Genomic DNA, 18358 nt, shown 5'->3' with positions numbered 1-18358 from the left:
ATCGTAAAAGTATATGCAATATATGTATCAGATTGTTATCTCCAGTTTATAAATCGTGACACCGTTACTCATCACCTGAGTCTTTTACTGCAAAAGACTGTTTTCAGTTTGTTTGAATTGTTCGTTTCATAATGGAGAAGCTATAGAAAATTTAAATGAGTTGAAATATTTGGGCATTATATTTTCCTCATGAGGTTCTTTTTTTAAAGCAAAAAAAAAAAAAAACAACCAAACAACAACAACAACAACAAAAAACCCACAATCCCAGAAAGCCATGCACGTTGTTAAATATAGGAAACAATATCTGCAAATATAAAAAAATGTACAGAGCACATGTTTTAAAAGATTCAAGAAATGATGCCTTGTAGTAATGTAAAAACTTGTTTTTTTTATTACCATAATACATTTGTTAATCTATAGCTGCTATCTTAAAATCTTTACATGCCATATCTACGATGGCCGATACTCTACACTATAACGTTTTGTGTGTAGCGTGTACAACGTTTCACTGAAACCTTACTGACACATTACAACTATAAGTAAAAGTGTACATGGTCGTATCGAAAGTCCATGTATACTCTACATCAACATTGTGTGTGTAAAGTGTCAGGAAGAGTTTCTTTGAATTAGGTGCCTCTTTGGGCGTTTTACAACAGACTGTGACATAGTAAAATGGCGACAAGATCACATGGTAAGTTAATGAATTGAAACAATTTGCAAAGCAATATTTTTGTCTATTTACATGTATAGACTATAGAAATTTATTACCTTTTTTCAGCAAATGAAAAATGCATTGGAGATGAATCCAAAAATACATTGACAAAGCAAACCATAGGTACAATTTACACGCATTTCTATCCAATCAAATGAGGAGTTATTTTTATCATAAATATAAAATCAAATTTATTTTATAAAGTAGACAAGTATAGGGTAGATATTATTATGCATATAAATTAAGGTAGTCGTATACTCGGCACTTAATGGGCTCAATCATTAAAAGCTTAGCTTTAAATGATAAATATACATTCTAGCAATACATATACAAAAGAAAATATGCATGTTTACATGCTAGTTTGTTTGTTATCACCTCTCAGACAGGTGTACCCCCTTGCGAAAATTATTGACAATGATGAAATTTGCCAGACGTCCGTTTTCCATAAAAATAATTACCTATTTTGGGAAAATTAGAACTGAACATACAAAATGGAGTATAAATATTTATTTAAGCCATATCTCATCAATAATTTTGCGCAAGTTTTTGTAAGTAAGTACGCTTTATGGACCTGATGTATCAAAATAGAATACAAAAAATGCAATGCTAGTGTCGCGTTTGATAATTTTTTTTACTATTTTATGGACTCAAACTTAAATTCATGGTGTTTGTTCTATAGATTGACATCTTAGAAAAAAGATTTGGTAAAATAAATTATATGTTGACGGATTACTTTTCACGCTAAAAGCTCTAAACCAAGTAGACCATGACGAAAAAATCCGTAAAAGTCACATTTTGCTACAGTTTTCTGCCTACAAACAATCGTTTCATTATCATCCCCCGAAATACGTATTGGAATGCACGAAGACCTACAAACAAACAAAAAATAGGCAATTTCCCTCTTTGTTTTCGATTCCGCATAAATTTGGAAATTATACTAATTAATTATATTTAAAATCTAAACATTTTAACATTTAAAAATTACATGTAGTAACTTACATGCTCCATTTTAAGAGTTTTCTCAAGAATTTTCAAGTCTGTCGCATAAGCTACTGTGAATCCAATAAACACGTAAACTTAAAACTAAGGTTCGACGATTTATGAACCAATTAAAATAGGAAAGGGGGACCGATGTGAGAGAAGAGAAAGAAAAAAATAGAATATTACTTTCCATATTGTTACTTGACACCACCTTTAGATTTCCTGACACGTTATGCACATAACATTGGTGTAGAGTGTACATGGAATTTTGCAATGACATTGTACACTTTGTACACTTTTACTTTTGAGGTGTAATGTGTCGGAAAGTTTCAGTGAAAATGCTGTCAACGTTACACACAATACATTTGTGTAATTTATAAAGTGACAGTCGCTATCGGCTATCGTACATATCTGTATATATTCTCATCAGGTCTATAAAACCATGTATTGACCAAGATCAAAAGCTATAATTGTTTTATTATAATAAATCAAGAACTTATTCTCTTCAAGATTAAAAAGTGAAAAATTGATTTCGCTCTTATGACGTCACATTGTCGCACATGAAAGTATTTTGTCAAGAAAGTCTTTTTTTTAGTAAAGTGAGGTTTATATAAATTTTCACAGCACTGTCGAGTGACAACAATCGACCATTCATATGCTTTGGAGAAATCGATATCATAATGTCACTTCATATTTTTTTTTTTTGGGGGGGGGGGGGGGAGGGGTTACTGTAACATAACAACACAACTTCTTATGACGTAATATTGTATGTTTTTATAATATGTTGTGAACTTCATCTACCATCTTTAGTATGGTCTGAATGAATAAACTAGACATGAACTTGAACAGCGTTACATGTAACTATATATAGTTGTTAACTGTGGTTTATCCGTATGAAATTTAGAATAGCGTCGTAACATAAGTTTACAGCCGATTATAATTCAAAGTTGATTATATTTTTAGCTCATTTTTATGAAAATTTGTGTACCATAATTAACCAAGTAATTTTTTTTATTTACTGATGATGGTTTGGACTAATCAAACAGAGCTTAGTATACATTTTTGCACAAGCAGGGTTTTTATTCACGTCAAAAAATATTTATTAAACATTCTCGATATTTCTTACTCAGAATTTAACTTTCCCATATATTATAAATATGAAGTCATGTGAATCGTTTTTGTTGAAGGTCTACTGGAAAAATAATAATAGCATTTCAACAGTCTAAGTCATATGACCTATTATACGTGTACTTTTGTCCTTGATACATCTAAATCTAGGGCAAGATGAGGTTGATTGTTCACGGTCTCTTTATTATATAGTAAGTACACAAACAGCTCCATAATAGCTACTAGTATATAGGCCTGAAATAATTAAGATGAACAACTCTCTATGAAACAATGTGCACATTTTGTGTTTATGAGAGAGAGAGAGAGAGAGAGACTGTTTCATTCGTATAATTAGTGAATTTGTTTGGGGTTTTTTACATGAGAGCATTTATAAGCATTTTATTTTATGCTCAGCTCTTAGAATGATTTATTACAAACTCACTGACTTCATAGTGATCTTAAAATGTTAAAAGTTTTATAAGTTTTACTCATCGTTTACCGATGATAATGACAACAGAACGATTCTTAATGAGTTCGTGTTTCTTTTGACTGGATGGAGAAGCGGCTATGAACACAAATGTATAATATACAAATTAGCTTACATAATTATGCTTTGTAATAAAATATTAACGTATTATATAGACTTAAAATTGTAATAATTGATATAAAAACTATATTTTTATTTCGTTTGCATGTCAACATACCCGTTAAAACGATTTTTTAAGTACAGGTTTATCTAACAACCATGCAATAGGTGATAAGTCCAAGTGGTTGGATTTACTTCATATATTGCATACAAGTTAGGAATAAAGCCAATTATAAATTTATGACCTTATTTTAATATTTCCTTTGTAATGATTACCATGGCAACAGCATACAGTTTTCAGGAACAGACGTACTTAATTTCAATGAAAAATTCTGATTTTTTTACAATATTAAAACTATGTTTTTAAAAGATGTTAAGTATTTACCTTCATTTTTTTCACTATTGATTAACTAAGTAACAATCTTTTAAAACCTGTTTGTGTTTTGTTAGTTAAAGCTTGACTTATCTTGTAAATGATTCCAGAGTAATCCCGATACCTATTTTCAATTTGAAATCATTTTAAGGGAAGGTCAAGAGCTTGTTTAATTCCGTTTTGGGGGAGACTGTAGGCATTCTAGATATATTTTATTAGTCAAAAATTGAGAAAATTCCGAATTTTGTTCCTCAATTCCTTCATATTTTATTGAAAATGACAGTTTAAAACATGATTTTTCATTGTGTTTAACAAAAATTTTAAGCCCGGCACACCCTATCAAACAAAGCTATTGTTATCAGAATCAGAAATGTTGATCAGGACTAAAAGAACTCGACAGAAACGGAAATATATGACCTTAAAAAACTCGAAAGAGTCGGAAATATTTGATCAGGACTAAAAAAAAAACTCGACAAAAATGGAAATCTGTGATTAGGACTAAAGGAAAACTCAAAAAAAAGAAAAAACAAAGGTATAATTACGTCACAATTATATGTTGATATTATAGTAAATACATACACTCAAAACATTTTCAATAATTGTTTGTGCACTAGTATCAAAACCTATGAATATGATGTTCAAATAATCGTTATGTTTAAAAAAGAAATATGAATATAATGTTTAAATACTGTTCAAATAGTTTTTGTGTATAAAACCTATTAACAAACATGTATTCTTTGACCAAATTCAATTTTGATTTATTTTTAACATTTCTTTAGCTCATCATCATTCCAATTGCTATGTTGCGTGGAAAACTGCATGAATTTTAATCAGATTGACCATATTCATATCAGTATCTTCAACAACCAGACAATGTTTACAAAGCGAGCTGACATCTATGTTCCATTCACTCATGAATATTCAGATAATTATATAAATGCGGTTCAAAAGATAATTACCTATTTTTATAATGGTGATAGGCAAGCCACATACACCACATAAACTGTTTGCCTTAGCATCTGAAGCATAATTTACTTTATTATACTTTCATGTTAAATACTGAAATCTTATTGGTTTAGACGCAGTTGATAAACCGTTTTGTTATACTTTCATGTTAAATACTGAAATCTGATTGGTTAAGACGGAGTTCATAATCCGTTCTATTACCCTCAGCGTTAGCAACACACTTAGCAACGGGTAACATTAAAAATTGTTACATGCGCGAAAACTATGCGCGTACGCTTCGCTGTAGAATTCACGTTATTCCTATATAAAAGCAGTAAAATTTTCTTAAAAATTAAGACATTCAGTATAACAAAATAAAAAGTGCCTGTTTGGGAGGGTAACAGTTGAAATTGACACCCCGAGAAAACCATTGTCAACCGACGCGACACCCCGAGAAAACCATTGTCAACCGACGCGAAGCGTCGGTTGACAATGGTTTTCTCGGGGTGTCAATTTCAACTGTTACCCTCCCAAACAGGCAATACTTATATAATAGCAGTAAATGACATGCAGCCAGTAAAGAGTTTAAACTGACTAGTGTGCAGTATTTAGATAAGCGTTTAACATGTCAATATTTATTAGCAAAAGGCCAAGAAAATACAATCTATTCTATTGATACCGGTGTGTGATTAAGTAAATAACATCCGTCGGATGATTTAAAAACACTGCCATTTTCATCACTCTGAAAAGCGGTTGTATTTAAATTGTTACTAGACATGACCAGGGAAAGAATGTTTCAGTAGTTTAAATCTATGTCTAGACACAACACTGAATAGTTTTTAACCTTCAGCAGACTCATTTTGGAAAGTATGCCACATTTCTATTACTGAATTATCCTAAACATGGTTCAATAAATAGTAGTATCTGGTCGTGTTCTATAAGATCCATATTTGATAAAAGTTATTTAGTTGTTTCTTATGATGCAACTTACGATAAGGACATGACTGTGTATAATTTTTATAATGGGGGGAGGGGCAATTTTATTTTCATGTTTCGAATAAAATAAACGGTATCCAGCATTGTATAGAACCCTTCTTTATAATGTTTTGTTAATATTTGCACTCACACAGAATGTGTGCATATCAAACAAATGAGAGCAAGCAGTTGGCAGTAAGCTGTGAACAGAGAGTAACAGCTAGTAAGCAGTTTTACTGTCAACGGTAGTCAGCAGTCGGCATCCTACAATCGTACATCGAATTCTATTATTGTATTTATAAAAAAAAAAACCTTCTTAAAAATATATTTTAATGTGGTACATACGTTCGTGTAAACATGAATCAATACATGCAAGCGTTTACACCTTAGACAGAAAACACATGCATGATGAAAAGGAATCTGTCGACTTTATGCTCAGTAAACATGTTTATCAAACTTGTCAATACAGAAGAGGTGCAATGCCAATGCATTCAGAGTTATCGTTCTTGCAATGCCATTGGTGACAAAGACTGTTTCTTATGCAGCACTGTTTTTTACCGTGTAAAAAAAAACGACAAAAAATTAAAATAGCGAAAAATGATGTAGAGTTGGCCTATTTTGAACTCTGTAGGGAGTAATGATTGACTTATATCACAGTTTCGCCCTTTCTATTATAAATCATGTTCTAGTAATCTCTTAAATATTTCAGGGATTAAAATTTACAAATCACAGAGAGTCCCTCATATAAATATCTACTTTCCTGTCATACGTTAAGACATTTTCAAATGACCTAACCACCATACAAGTTTTTTTTATAACAATAAAATATAAGAAGTAAAATAAAGATAAAAGTTCCTGAATATCACAGACATAAACTATAGATTGAAGCAAGCACTGTCTCTCTTTGAACACGACCTCCCTTCAGTGAACTTTCTGCTCTTGCTCGCCGTTCAGGTCTTTCACACATTCTTTGATCGCCTTCTTCGACCCGGGCGTATTCTGAAGGTAAGCAAAGTAGGCTTTGCGCATGTGCCGGCGGTTAATAGGATGGACCTCGTCAAGTCTGTCCAAATCCATGCGGTAAAAGTCGTCCTTGGTTCGACTGTAGTCGGCATTCACCTTTTTGGGAGCATCATGCTTGTAGCGACCCATGACCTCCTGCCTGTTTTAAAAAAGACAATTCAATTTCAAATTATTTTAGCGTTAATTTTATGAATATATAAATGCAGCCGTATACACAGTAACGATTGTCAGGAAAAATAAAAGTTATCTACGATTAATGAGAACGAGAACCATTATGATTATGCATAAAAAATACACCAGTTTAGAAACTTTCTTTACAACCCGGTACGACATAAAATGTCTATCAGATGACCTCTTAAGCTTTTGAAATAAGAATGCATCTCGTATCTAATATATATAATACTAGTATGTTAATCAATCCTATTTTTATGAATACGTATTCTTAGAGCCTCAATTATAGTTTACGTGAATTTAGGCACCCCGCTGTACATGCGGTTTACATTAGTTGAGTCAAACTAGCGTGTACTTTTAGGCCTTTTTGTAACTACAGTACTAAAATCTGGACATTTTGCTGTACGTAATATTTACCTAAATTTGGGCACTTCGCTGTACGGGAAACATTTGGTGGCGTTTTCTTTGCCGGAGGAGAATTCCACCACTGGGAACTTTGGCAGTCGGGTGCTTCCCTGTTTTGGTGGTTTCTCCTTTTTACCCTTTTTGCTTTAAAATAAAATGAAATTAGCTTTTGGAAATATACTAACTTCATAACTAGTTGAATGTAAAAATAAAATGTACCTGAGCCATAGCTTGACTTTATGAATACACAAGTATTCATTCAGATCATTTTAAATTTTAAAAATTTCTAAATACACTGTACATAAACTATTAATATACTGACGCATTCTGTTGGCCCTTCGCCCGGGACTTCTTCGAGGGAGTTTCCAACCGCGGCAAGAGTTCCCGGTCCATCCGGAGGTCAGTCCATGGATCGCAGAGTCCGATTGCGGTGTTCCTGCTGACGTATCCGGGCTGGGGGTCCTCCGCCTGTAAACAGACACCAAGTCAAATCCTGTAGTTTACAGCATTTACAGCAAAGTTACATTTACACCTGTCAGTACATGTCTGTTTTATATATTTTACAGGCATTAAGGGTATGTTTACCATATTTTACAGCCATTTACAGCATCATTCTCAAAATATCCATGTATATGATGTATGCCTAATTTTCAATTAGTTCAATACGCTACCTTACTTAAATACATTTCCTGTTTACGATATAACTTGCAGGCATTTATATTAATGTCACTGTAGAACTGTAAACAAAACGAATGATTGCAGTTTTGATGAATTAACTAGTTATTGAAATGAGCACTCAATACTATGATTATGTCTATCTGGTTTTACAACAACTAGATTTAAGAAAATTATACATGTATTAAAACTACCACAAGTACTCTAGGTTCTGGCTCACAAATGCATAAATAAAAAATCTTTAAAATCTGCACAGAAATTCCTGAAATGTACTTAATGTCACTGAAACAAATTAACAATAAATGAGTGTAACTTTGGGTGAGGCGTAATTAGTGCAAAATCATATGGCTATACGTGCATGTTATTGGGAAGTAAATCAGCATCAGTATGTGTCTATCAGTTCCAAGATATGCATTAATATATATTTCATGGATGAAAGATTACATGTGATTGTATTTAAACAGCTTACTTCAGATCACATAATTAAAATGTAAGACAAGGAACGTGAATGGTACAATTGCTTTTCGAAAATTAGATGTACAAGAGAAATCATCTAACCTCCACAATAGAAATGACAGTGGAACAGAAACACAACGCCGACTCACTTTCCAGTTCCCAAATTAATAGTATGGTTTTCTTTTACAGCTAGGGTAATGAAATTGTGTTTTCAAAATACTTCTTTGTTCTATTTCCAGGTTTAAAACATAGTTGGATATTAATGTTCTTTATTAATGAAGCACATTTTCCAGAATCACCACATTAATAGCAAAAATAGTCACCATTTGCACAATTTCTAATAATAAAATGAATTGGTTTTTTTTCAAAAACATTATTTCTATAATAAGATAAACCATGCATTGCTTCGGCGGACTTGAAAAAAACGAATGTTAGAAAGGGACACTTCCTGAAAGACAAGTACTCAGATATGTTTTAGGCACATGCATTTGATAAGAGAGATTGCCGTGTATTATTTGATAATCTTCAAGGAGATAAGTAATGTATGGATGGATTGTTATCAAAGGTCAAATGCGAAACTAGGGGATTGGCTTTACTTAGAGAAATAGCAAGGGACATAACTGAGGACAATTTGGTTGGGTATAATAAACGCGATATTTTGGTGGTATAATACACGCGATATATTGGTGGTATAATGCACGCGATATATTGGTGGTATATTGCACGCGATATATTGGTGAGAGACTGACATGTTAAACTGCATCAGGTACGTGGATTCTCAACTCTTTGTCAAACCAAAATCTTATAAATATGAAAACCACAGCAAGGTATATTACAAGGACGAAGTTTAATGGATCTTTTAAGGACTGATTTTAAGATACAGGTGACGAAAACCTGAGTTGAGAAATTCCACGGACAGTGCTGATTCGACCCCCCCCCCCCCAAAAAAAAAAAAACCAAAACAAAACAAAACAAAACAGTGTCATCTTTTTTAGACTCCAGGCAATAAATAAAACTGAAATTTGGAGTAGCGTTAAGACAAACAGTGCTCATGACAACGGAAAAAAAATTGTGCTGTGGAATGCATTGTACTATGGCCCAAATGATGTGATTCCCAGAATGGCGAGTGAGGAATATCTTACATAGAGCTTGCCCCGACTGATGGGTCGGGCGCGGCTGACAGGTCGCTCAGTCTCCGACTGGAAGAATAAATAGGTCAAGCTATAGTCTACATTGCCACACACTTTAACCTACTACATGTAATCTACTGGGGCTGTAAATTAAACATCAAGTGCGAGGGGCACATCAAAGTAAATAACAGGAGTAGTAAATAGCTGAAAACCAACAGAAGCGAGTGGACACAGGGTTTAAGATTGTTGATTGTATTTTGTTATGCCACCGAAGTCGGTCAAGATAGGTAAACTACATGTTTTACTCAAACAACTACCCCCAACTCCCCATTCCCACCCCACCCCCGAAAAACTTGTCGCTGTCAGAAAGGTAGAATCACAAACTGAGCGACAAGTTGCTGGGTACACAGAGTAAGAAATTATACAAAAGCATCCTACAACATCGTCCTAAGGGGACGCAGATACAGATATCAAATCAAGCTTCTTACGGGGGTTTTCCGTGTAATAGGGTGGTAAATGGCTTCTTCTTGCTAAAATGTACAAGATCATAAATGCAACAAACAATTCAAGGCCATCACAAATCTTTAATTTTTTTACTGTAAAAACCTAATGCCTAATTCAAAAAGCAAGTTTGTGTCCTAATTGTAACATATTTCGCACGGACAGCTGTCGTTTAAAAGCAAAGTGAAACAATATATCCGAGAGCAAGTTGACCAACGAGCGACACCGGAAGTCGCCCGGTTGACATTTGAATACTTACAGCATCGATCAAAAAGCGAGCCACGTATGTATTGTAGTAAGGCTCGAGACTAGTCCACACAAACGGGTAGTGTTCTCTACTGCAAGAGAAGAAATAGTCCCAGTTAGTAATTATCGAACTTGTCCTTGTTTAAAAGGATTCTACAGTAATATTTATTATACTTGTAAGAAAACAGATACTACTAGAGTTTTAACACGCGGTATACATGTAAGTAATTTGTTTCTGTTTATAACCATTCTTAATTTACAAAGAAAATTGCAAAGACTGTTCGACAACTGTTCGTGTATATGTACATTAGAAACAGTGTATTGTTATTTTGATTTATCATTTTGGATTACGCAATTATTTGAAATAATGCAAGTTAATAAAAATATGTCGTGGACTAACTGTTTGGGTTTGGATATTTTGGATGATTCGTCCTTCAGGCTTCTCTGTAGCCTGGTCAGCTCTGCTTTGAAGAACTCCTTCTGTCTTTTCTGTCCATCTTCTGAACCTATTGTCATTATCATAAACAAACTTTAGAATGAAAAATCCATAATTTTCTCATATAGTTTTATAAGTTTTACTTTTAGGATGGTGTGTGGTTCTCAATGGTTGTTAAATGTTTCAGCAAACAAAATAAGTGTGAAAGAGGGTCAAAGTTTCGTTAAAGTGATAGAATCAAACAAATGTCAAATATGTTTTCAAATTCAAAAAGTAAATAACAGATCAAAGTGAAATTGGCTTTGGTGCATTCCACATGCAAGTTAGACAACTCTGACTATTGAAGATCATGCTTTGACAGAGGAATACGGAGAGAGGGATTCTCTATGGGTATCCAGATGTGTGAACATTTCTGTTTGACTTTTTAGTGAGTGTTGCTAATATTAATTGACAATTAACTGTTACGTTAGTTCACACATACAGACTTCAGATAAAGTGACATAACTGTAAGTTTTGTGGTGTTAGTTTTACACTCTATGATACTTATTTTGATTGATAGTTTTGTGAAAATACTGAACTGCATTGGATTAAATAAAACTGTATAAAAGTGGTACGTTAAGTAAAAGACTAAATGCCTGGTCACAAAAAAGCAACATACATAATAACATAAAAATGCCTTGCATTAACAAAACAAATATTCATGACCATAAAACATGCGCAGCTTCTACGTAAAAACCATGGCAACACTTACCCGATTTCTTACCAGTCTGAAATTTTACTTTCTTTTTCGCGGATTTTTTTCCTAACATTTGGGAAGGGACAATTTAAAATTAATTTCAAATCAGAAACCTACAACACTACATGCAACCTGGAAATTAAAATTTTTGTTATCTAAAGATTTAGTTGTTCATGCAAAATAATTGGTAAAAATTGTTGTAATGAAAGGTAAGACTCTTGAATACAAACTATACAGAACTGAAACAATACAAAGCCGGTGTTAAATACTAGTAATATAATTAGAACAATAGAATAATAAAGAATAAATACAAGTGGACAATACACGAGATACCTAAAGCTATGAGGCAAAAGAAGCATATTAGCCTTCACTATAATTTTACTTACATTACCACCAAACGTGACGTCACTGACAACGCATGGACATATTTGAGCATCAAATATTGTAAGTAAACCTTTGACTACAATCAAGTAAGTGATAAAATACGTGTACGAGACGTGAGCATTAGTAAAGTGATGTTTGAGTGGAAATACGGAGGTCTACCAGAAATGCATCACACACCTGTCGTACTGTCTTGTGGGGTCACTGAGATTATTTCTACACCCTAAGATTTTTTTTACTTCTGGCTAAACTTGTAAGATTTTCTCCGACCGAGCTAGCTACGCTCTACACATTTCCAAATAAAGATCTGATAGCATATATAAGAAAAAGTCTGGCTGTCTAAATTGCATGCGTGAATGGCTAGGATTGCTTTTGTCACCTATTCTCGAGTGAACTCGTGGTCCCCCTGGCGTGGTCTTTGGTCTCTGTCGTGATCTAGGAGTGCTTTGATTTCTAGGAGACTTCATCTGAGCGGGGGAGAGAGCTCTGCGGGATTCGCCGGGTCGACTGGTTGGCTGGGCACTCCGAGCTACCGGTCTCTGAGTGTTCCTGTTGGGTTGGGAAGAAGGCCGTGGGGAGGGGGAGGGATAGGAACCTTTCTTTGGCTGGTCTTTCTTCTTCTTCGTCTGTGGTTCTTTGGTTTGTTTTACAGGTTCTTGCTCGGGTTCCCTTTGAGGCTCTTCCTTGTATTGTGTAGTGTCATGCACTGATATGTCGTCTTCCGATTCGGAATCGAATTTCTTCTCGTTGTATTCATCTTCTTGATGAGCAATGGGGATCGTCACCTCCTCGTTTTCTCTATTATCATCATTGTCAGAAATTTTATCTTCATATCGCCAGTCATCTTCATCAACCTCGTTTTTCCTATCTCTATCTGCGATTTTTTTCTCATTCGTAGCTTCCTCCGTTTCGTTTTGGGAATAATCGGTTTTCGATTGATCTTTTTGTTTTGGAGAACCGCAAGATTCTGATGTATTTTCACTGTCAGACACTCTTCGTTGAGCGTTAGACGACTCTTTTGAATTTCGTGCTTCTTTATTATAATCAGAAACATCTTTGGCATCATCTTCATCATTAGCTTTTGACGGTTCAACAACATTTGGCTTTCTTTCTTCGTTTTTACCATCATCTTCTTTGCTGTCTTTTGTATCACCAATAGGTTGAATTAACGTTTTATTGTCACTTGAATTAAGACTAGTTTCTTTCACACTATCATCCCTCTGTTCCTCGGGTTTCTCTGATTCAGTTTGAGAAGCTGCTTTTGCTCTTTCTTCTGATCTTTTCCTTTCAAGATAAGAGGAGGTTGATACAGAACTGTATTTGCGTTCCGGTCTTTTTTCAGGTTCACCTGATTCAGTTTGAGACTCTGTCCTTGCTTTTTCTTCTAACCTTTTCCTTTCAAGGTAAGAAGAAGTTGACACAGTACTGTACTGGCGCTCCACTCTTTTTCCAGGTTCATCTGATTCTGTTTGAGACTCTGCCCTTGCTTTTTCTTCTGATTTTTTCCGTTCGAGGTAAGACGAGGTTGATACAGAACTGTACTGTCGCTCCACTCTTTTTTCAGACCCATCAGATTCTGTTTGAGACTCTGTCTTTGCTTTTTCTTCAGATCTTTTCCGTTCAAGATAAGACGAGGATGATACAGTACTGTACTGGCGTTCCGATCCTTTGAATTCCCTCTTGGGACTGGACCATAATTGGTCCAATGGCACATATCCGTCGCCTCCTTTCTCTTCACTTTTATTTTTATCACCATTATTTTCTTTATTGTCATTGTCCTTAGACGTAGATTCTGTAACGTGTTTGGATTGCTCGGGCTCTGGGGAGCCTTTGCGTTTGGAATTTTGTTCGGGTTCAGTATTTGAGTTTGAATCACGAGTTTCTGTGTTAACAGTCTGGTTCTCACTTTCTATACGTTCTAAATCCACTAAGTCCATGTTATTGCCTTTCTCTGCTTCTTTATCTTGTTGTTTGTTCTCTGTTCCATTTTTATTTTTAAGCATATCATTATTCTCTGCGCTTGGATCAACTTGAGTTTTGCTTTCATTGGAGTTATCACCATGAGAATCGAAAGTTACCTTACGCGCACCTGTTTTCAAATCAAATTGGTCCCAAAATAAGCATACGAATAAAAGTGCACATAACAATAACAATGATAAATCTATAGCTGTTAGTAAACATTAAATACTACTTACTTTGTCATGATCTATTTTCAAAAAGATGCATATTTGCTATACAAACGTGAAGATCGCAATGTACAAAATTAAGTCGTTAGTTATAACATAGTACATATTTTATACCGTCAGTATTACTATATAACATATTAAAAGCTAAATAAAGGCATATTACCTTGCAACACGTCATACATATATCTGAAAAGTATTGCTATAAATCGAAGTGACCAGTACGCATGCGTGATGCATTTCTCCTAGACAATTCAAAAGAAATTTCAATCCCAAAAGCGAATACTTTTCCATATCTACATAACGATCCGTGAACCGAGCCTCGTTTTGACCACTGCTGCAGAGTAACCAGGTCTTTATACATTTGGTAGTGCATCAAATTAGAAAAAGCCCCATGCAATGATAGTAATTACAATACTATAGTGTTGATTATTGGTGCTAAATCAACCCCAATATTGACCGTTGTTCATGCATCATCATTATTTGTGCCATTCTAGATACGGTTGATTACAAGAATCGTAGTAGTATAATAAATTAATCTGAGACATGGAGACCGATTATCTCGTTTAAAATGTTAGTACAAAGCTGTTGATATTCTCATACATTTCCCCACCGAGATTTCACAAGCTTTAGTATACCTAGTGTTTTTTTGCATTATTTTACTGTTGTTACTTATTATGATAAATCCTTCTGTCTGTTATTGATTACCGACGATGCCCCATTGTAAGATAATGTTAGGTATGAACTCGGAATTATGTTTGATTAATTATGCAGTGGTAGGTTTGGTCCACTTTATCACGTGACATATTTACCCGTGTCGTCATCCTTTTCCTTGTCGTCTGCTGTATGTCTCTGCTCATCGTCTGCTTCCTCCTTTGACTTCTGCTGCTCCTTTTTGTCATCTTTTTCTTTCTGCATAAAAAATATAGTACCTCTAAATTATTTGTTGCGTTTAAAAGTAAGTTTATCTACAACTTTAAGTCAATACATGTAATATCGATGAATTAGACGTTGCAAAAATTGCTAATTATTCATTTAAATCAAGTTTTCAAGTCGGGTTTGATATACATCTTGAAATTTATTGTGTGATTAATAACTACGGTTTCAAATCTTCACCTTTAACGTATTGTAACTAATATGTTTGGTTCTTGTTTTTATATTTTAAAAACCACAATAGGAAATCTGCATTGGCATGTAACCTTAGCTTAGAATAGGTTACAGCGAGATAACACCGACAAACAGCCAGCCGGATAAAACTGATAAAGGTAATCGATCTATCTGCTACTGTATCTAGAATTCTGTATCCACGCTATGTCAAATATGTTAGGTATATATGTGAAGCATACTTGGTTTCATTCAATTTTGTTATTATCTTACTTTTTTGTAAGTTATTTTATGAGTTAAAATGAAATAATTAGAAACTAGTGCATACTTGTATTAAGTTGACTAGAATTTATTTCATGTACAAGTCAATTGGTACCATACTATAATAACTTTTCATAATAAATAGGATAAACTCCATACGACCGCCCCAAAGTAGGCGCTTTAGAATGAAACCTAACATCGACTGAAAAACAAACAGAATTACATGAGTTTATGTATAATCTTAAAACATCAATAAGTCTAAACATATACGTAGCTCGAGACTTGGAGCTTTGTTGCTTATGATTGAGAATAAAAGAACAGAAATCGAACGCCAATTTCAGTCAGTGAAATTTTAAATGTCGATGGGCAGTTCAATAGGCTATGTGTTCTTAATGCACAGTGTTTTGTGGTGAGAAAATGAGCCATTGTTTAAAGGGACTTGGACACGATTTGACTTCAAATTTTCAAGTTTTATTTTTCTATTTTCAATGTTTATACTGATAAATATAGAAGTTTATAATCCTATGTCAAAATTTGAAAGTCAAATATCAAGTTATAAGCAAGATACAGAGTTCATAATTCTTTGTTTTGTAAACAAAGCTCAAATATTGCCATTTTTACATATGTGTTGTATTGGTGTAAGTTTCAATCAAATGTATCTTTCTTTTGTTGATAATAGTATTTATGAAGATACTGAATTAGTTTAAATTGTTTTTTACACGTCATTTTGTCCAAGAATGGTAATTCTCTACATGACATTTTTTGTAAACAACTATAAGACTCGAGCTTTGTTTACATAACAATCAATTCTTACCTCTGTATCTCGCTAGTAATTTGACTTGAACATTCAATATTTTGGTCAATCATTTAAAATGCACCAGTCAACCAGTTTATACATAAAATATAAAAATAAAATGTTTGATCTCAAATCGTGTCCAAGTCCCTTTAATAACCCCTAGAGTACAAATTCTTCGTTGTTCTTTCGAACAGACATAAGCTAGTCTGCCTCACTCTGAGCTTATAAAGCATACATATATTAAAGATAGTGTAATGTTCTTCACTTATCCAATGGTTGCTTTATCTGAGTTGTGAAATCAAATCTAAAAACAGTTTATTTCTCTTCCCTAGCTTGTGTAATCATTGCAGGGTTCGTGCGCTGTGTACAGAAGGGATCAATTTTTTTTCTTTCCATACATAGAAGACAAACAATATTTTACATTAGTTACTCAATTATTTACATCATTAAATGGTCGACAAATTGCTGTAAGCCTTTATGTTATTCCTGCAATGCTTTCCTATCGACGTCGTGCCCCGTTGGTGAGTGAAAATATTAGTGCTAATCAGTCGATAATTCCCTTGTCCAATTATTTAATGCAGAGTGAACCAACGTGAACGCGCCGTGAAAATTGAAAAATGACCATATTCATTTTCCTTCTTTGGCCCACACAGTGCGGCTTTGTGAGTTCGGGGTGAGGCACGGCACAAACACTTGGACCACGTGACGTGTAACTTGTAAAACTGTACCGTCTTCTCGGTGTTTGCTACAGGAGCCTTTTGAGGAGCAGGTTGCTCCTCCTTAGGCGCCGCAGCTGATAAAGGCTTTTGAGGAGTGGATTCCTCTTTCTTCGAAGGACTTTCTTCTGTTTTAGATTCCGATTCGTTTTTAGAATCGGAGGAATTCTCGTGGCGGTTGTTGTCTTCAATGTCTTTCTTTAAATCAAAGTAATACACATGTAATTCATTTTCCGTTTTTCTTTAATAATCGTTGTTTTAGGACTTGTCAATTCTTTCAAAATGTTGCTCATAATGATTGTGTATCGTTGGATTTAAGTCATAATGCATGTATAAAATGCTTAAGTGAGACATTCTCGACAGTTTAAGCTAGTTCTAACGTACGTTATGTTAAAAAGATTACACATGATCTGGAATTTGGAAAAGATTTTGTAACAAATAAATCAAATCAATTGTAATCAATATATACATATATATATATATATTAATGCGCACTTATTTTACCCATACAATAGACGTATTTATATGTGTTCAATACAAGCAACACTCATTTTAAATATCTTGCAAATCTTTTTTATACGGGCTAATGACAACCTTGCGATTTAAATGTCTTTATTCTCAGCCCCATAAAACTTCAAATCCATGAAATTATGAAGCATTTTATGTGCTTTGTACGACCACGAAACTAAATTTATAGAGAAAAAGTGAAAAAAGATTTAAAACGCACTAGATTCACCTAAAAATAGAAAAAAAATATTATGACGATTCTCGGTTTGCAATTATTTCATGTTGTCTTTGGATAAAAATTTAATGTTTTCTTTGGATTAAAAGAATTTTAAAAAAAAGATAATTTGATAAAACACGAACAAATGGCAGACTTTCCCGTACTTTAATCTGGTCTTCATGGCTTTCCGTATAAATCCATTCAATGTTCGTGTAGAGATCTACCCCTTGTGTTAAATAACAGAGATAAGCCTACCGTGCATGTATAAACCCCTCGTCGAGGTCCCATCTTACTCCGAACACTCATAATTAAAAGTCTTGCTTACCTCTGTATCCGACATTATGGCAGTTTAGAGTATTTTCACTTATATTCTTTCCAAACTTCTTTTATTATTTTGTTTCTTAACGTGTCACAAATACCATGATCGAGCAGGTAGCGTCACGTCGCCTTGGTGACAACCGGGAACGGAACACTCAAGAAACAGTTCAGTTGATTGGTTTAGATTTCTGTTTAAAAGCCACCTATGTTTGATTTTTATTTTAACCCAGTGTGTGGCTATCGAACTATACTTAAATGTTACAGGATATTTAAATTAACAAAGATTGTTCTGTCCAGAAGGTTTTAATTACAGATTTAATGGCTAACGAACTATGAAGTAAACGCTATCACAGACACTCAGGTGTTTTTCTATTATACCTGATAGTGTGGACAATCACGCCAGTTTTATTTAAAACT

The 18358-nt window shown here is 34.0% G+C and overlaps 1 protein-coding gene across 5 annotated transcripts; it reads right to left on the bottom strand.

The window, feature by feature from the left end:
* Nucleotides 1-5991: 5991 nt before the first annotated feature.
* Nucleotides 5992-18106, bottom strand: LOC105337607 (dentin matrix acidic phosphoprotein 1). 5 transcript variants are annotated; one of them, XM_011442403.4, is made up of 11 exons: nucleotides 17949-18104; nucleotides 16912-17097; nucleotides 14835-14934; nucleotides 12219-13928; nucleotides 10687-10792; nucleotides 10300-10378; nucleotides 10028-10069; nucleotides 9552-9608; nucleotides 7601-7746; nucleotides 7291-7422; nucleotides 5992-6841 (listed from the first exon to the last, which is right to left on the bottom strand). In XM_011442403.4, exons 1-11 carry the CDS (start codon nucleotides 17961-17963, stop codon nucleotides 6601-6603), a joined length of 2814 nt encoding a protein of 937 aa, XP_011440705.3. In that variant the 5' UTR covers nucleotides 17964-18104; the 3' UTR covers nucleotides 5992-6600. The 5 variants fall into 5 exon arrangements, with proteins under 5 accessions (XP_011440705.3, XP_011440710.3, XP_011440708.3 ...); XM_011442408.4 differs by lacking the exon at nucleotides 16912-17097 and having other exon boundaries at nucleotides 17949-18106; XM_011442406.4 differs by lacking the exon at nucleotides 9552-9608.
* Nucleotides 18107-18358: the final 252 nt, after the last annotated feature.

This window comes from Magallana gigas, chromosome 5 (genome assembly GCF_963853765.1).
Source record: "Magallana gigas chromosome 5, xbMagGiga1.1, whole genome shotgun sequence".
NCBI classification, from domain to species: Eukaryota; Metazoa; Mollusca; class Bivalvia; order Ostreida; family Ostreidae; genus Magallana; species Magallana gigas.
The sequence above is the reverse complement of the archived record's forward strand: the minus strand, read 5'-3'. Positions and strand labels throughout refer to the sequence as shown.

Excerpts from the sequence above, each read along its gene's own strand:
- LOC105337607 (XM_011442403.4), bottom strand. Across the intron at positions 14,935-16,911 it reads TAGCAAACACCGAGAAGACG|AAAGAAAAAGATGACAAAAA; the intron begins GTACAGTTTTAC and ends TTTTTTATGCAG. Across the intron at positions 10,793-12,218 it reads ACGAGTTCACTCGAGAATAG|GTTCAGAAGATGGACAGAAA; the intron begins GTGACAAAAGCA and ends TAATGACAATAG.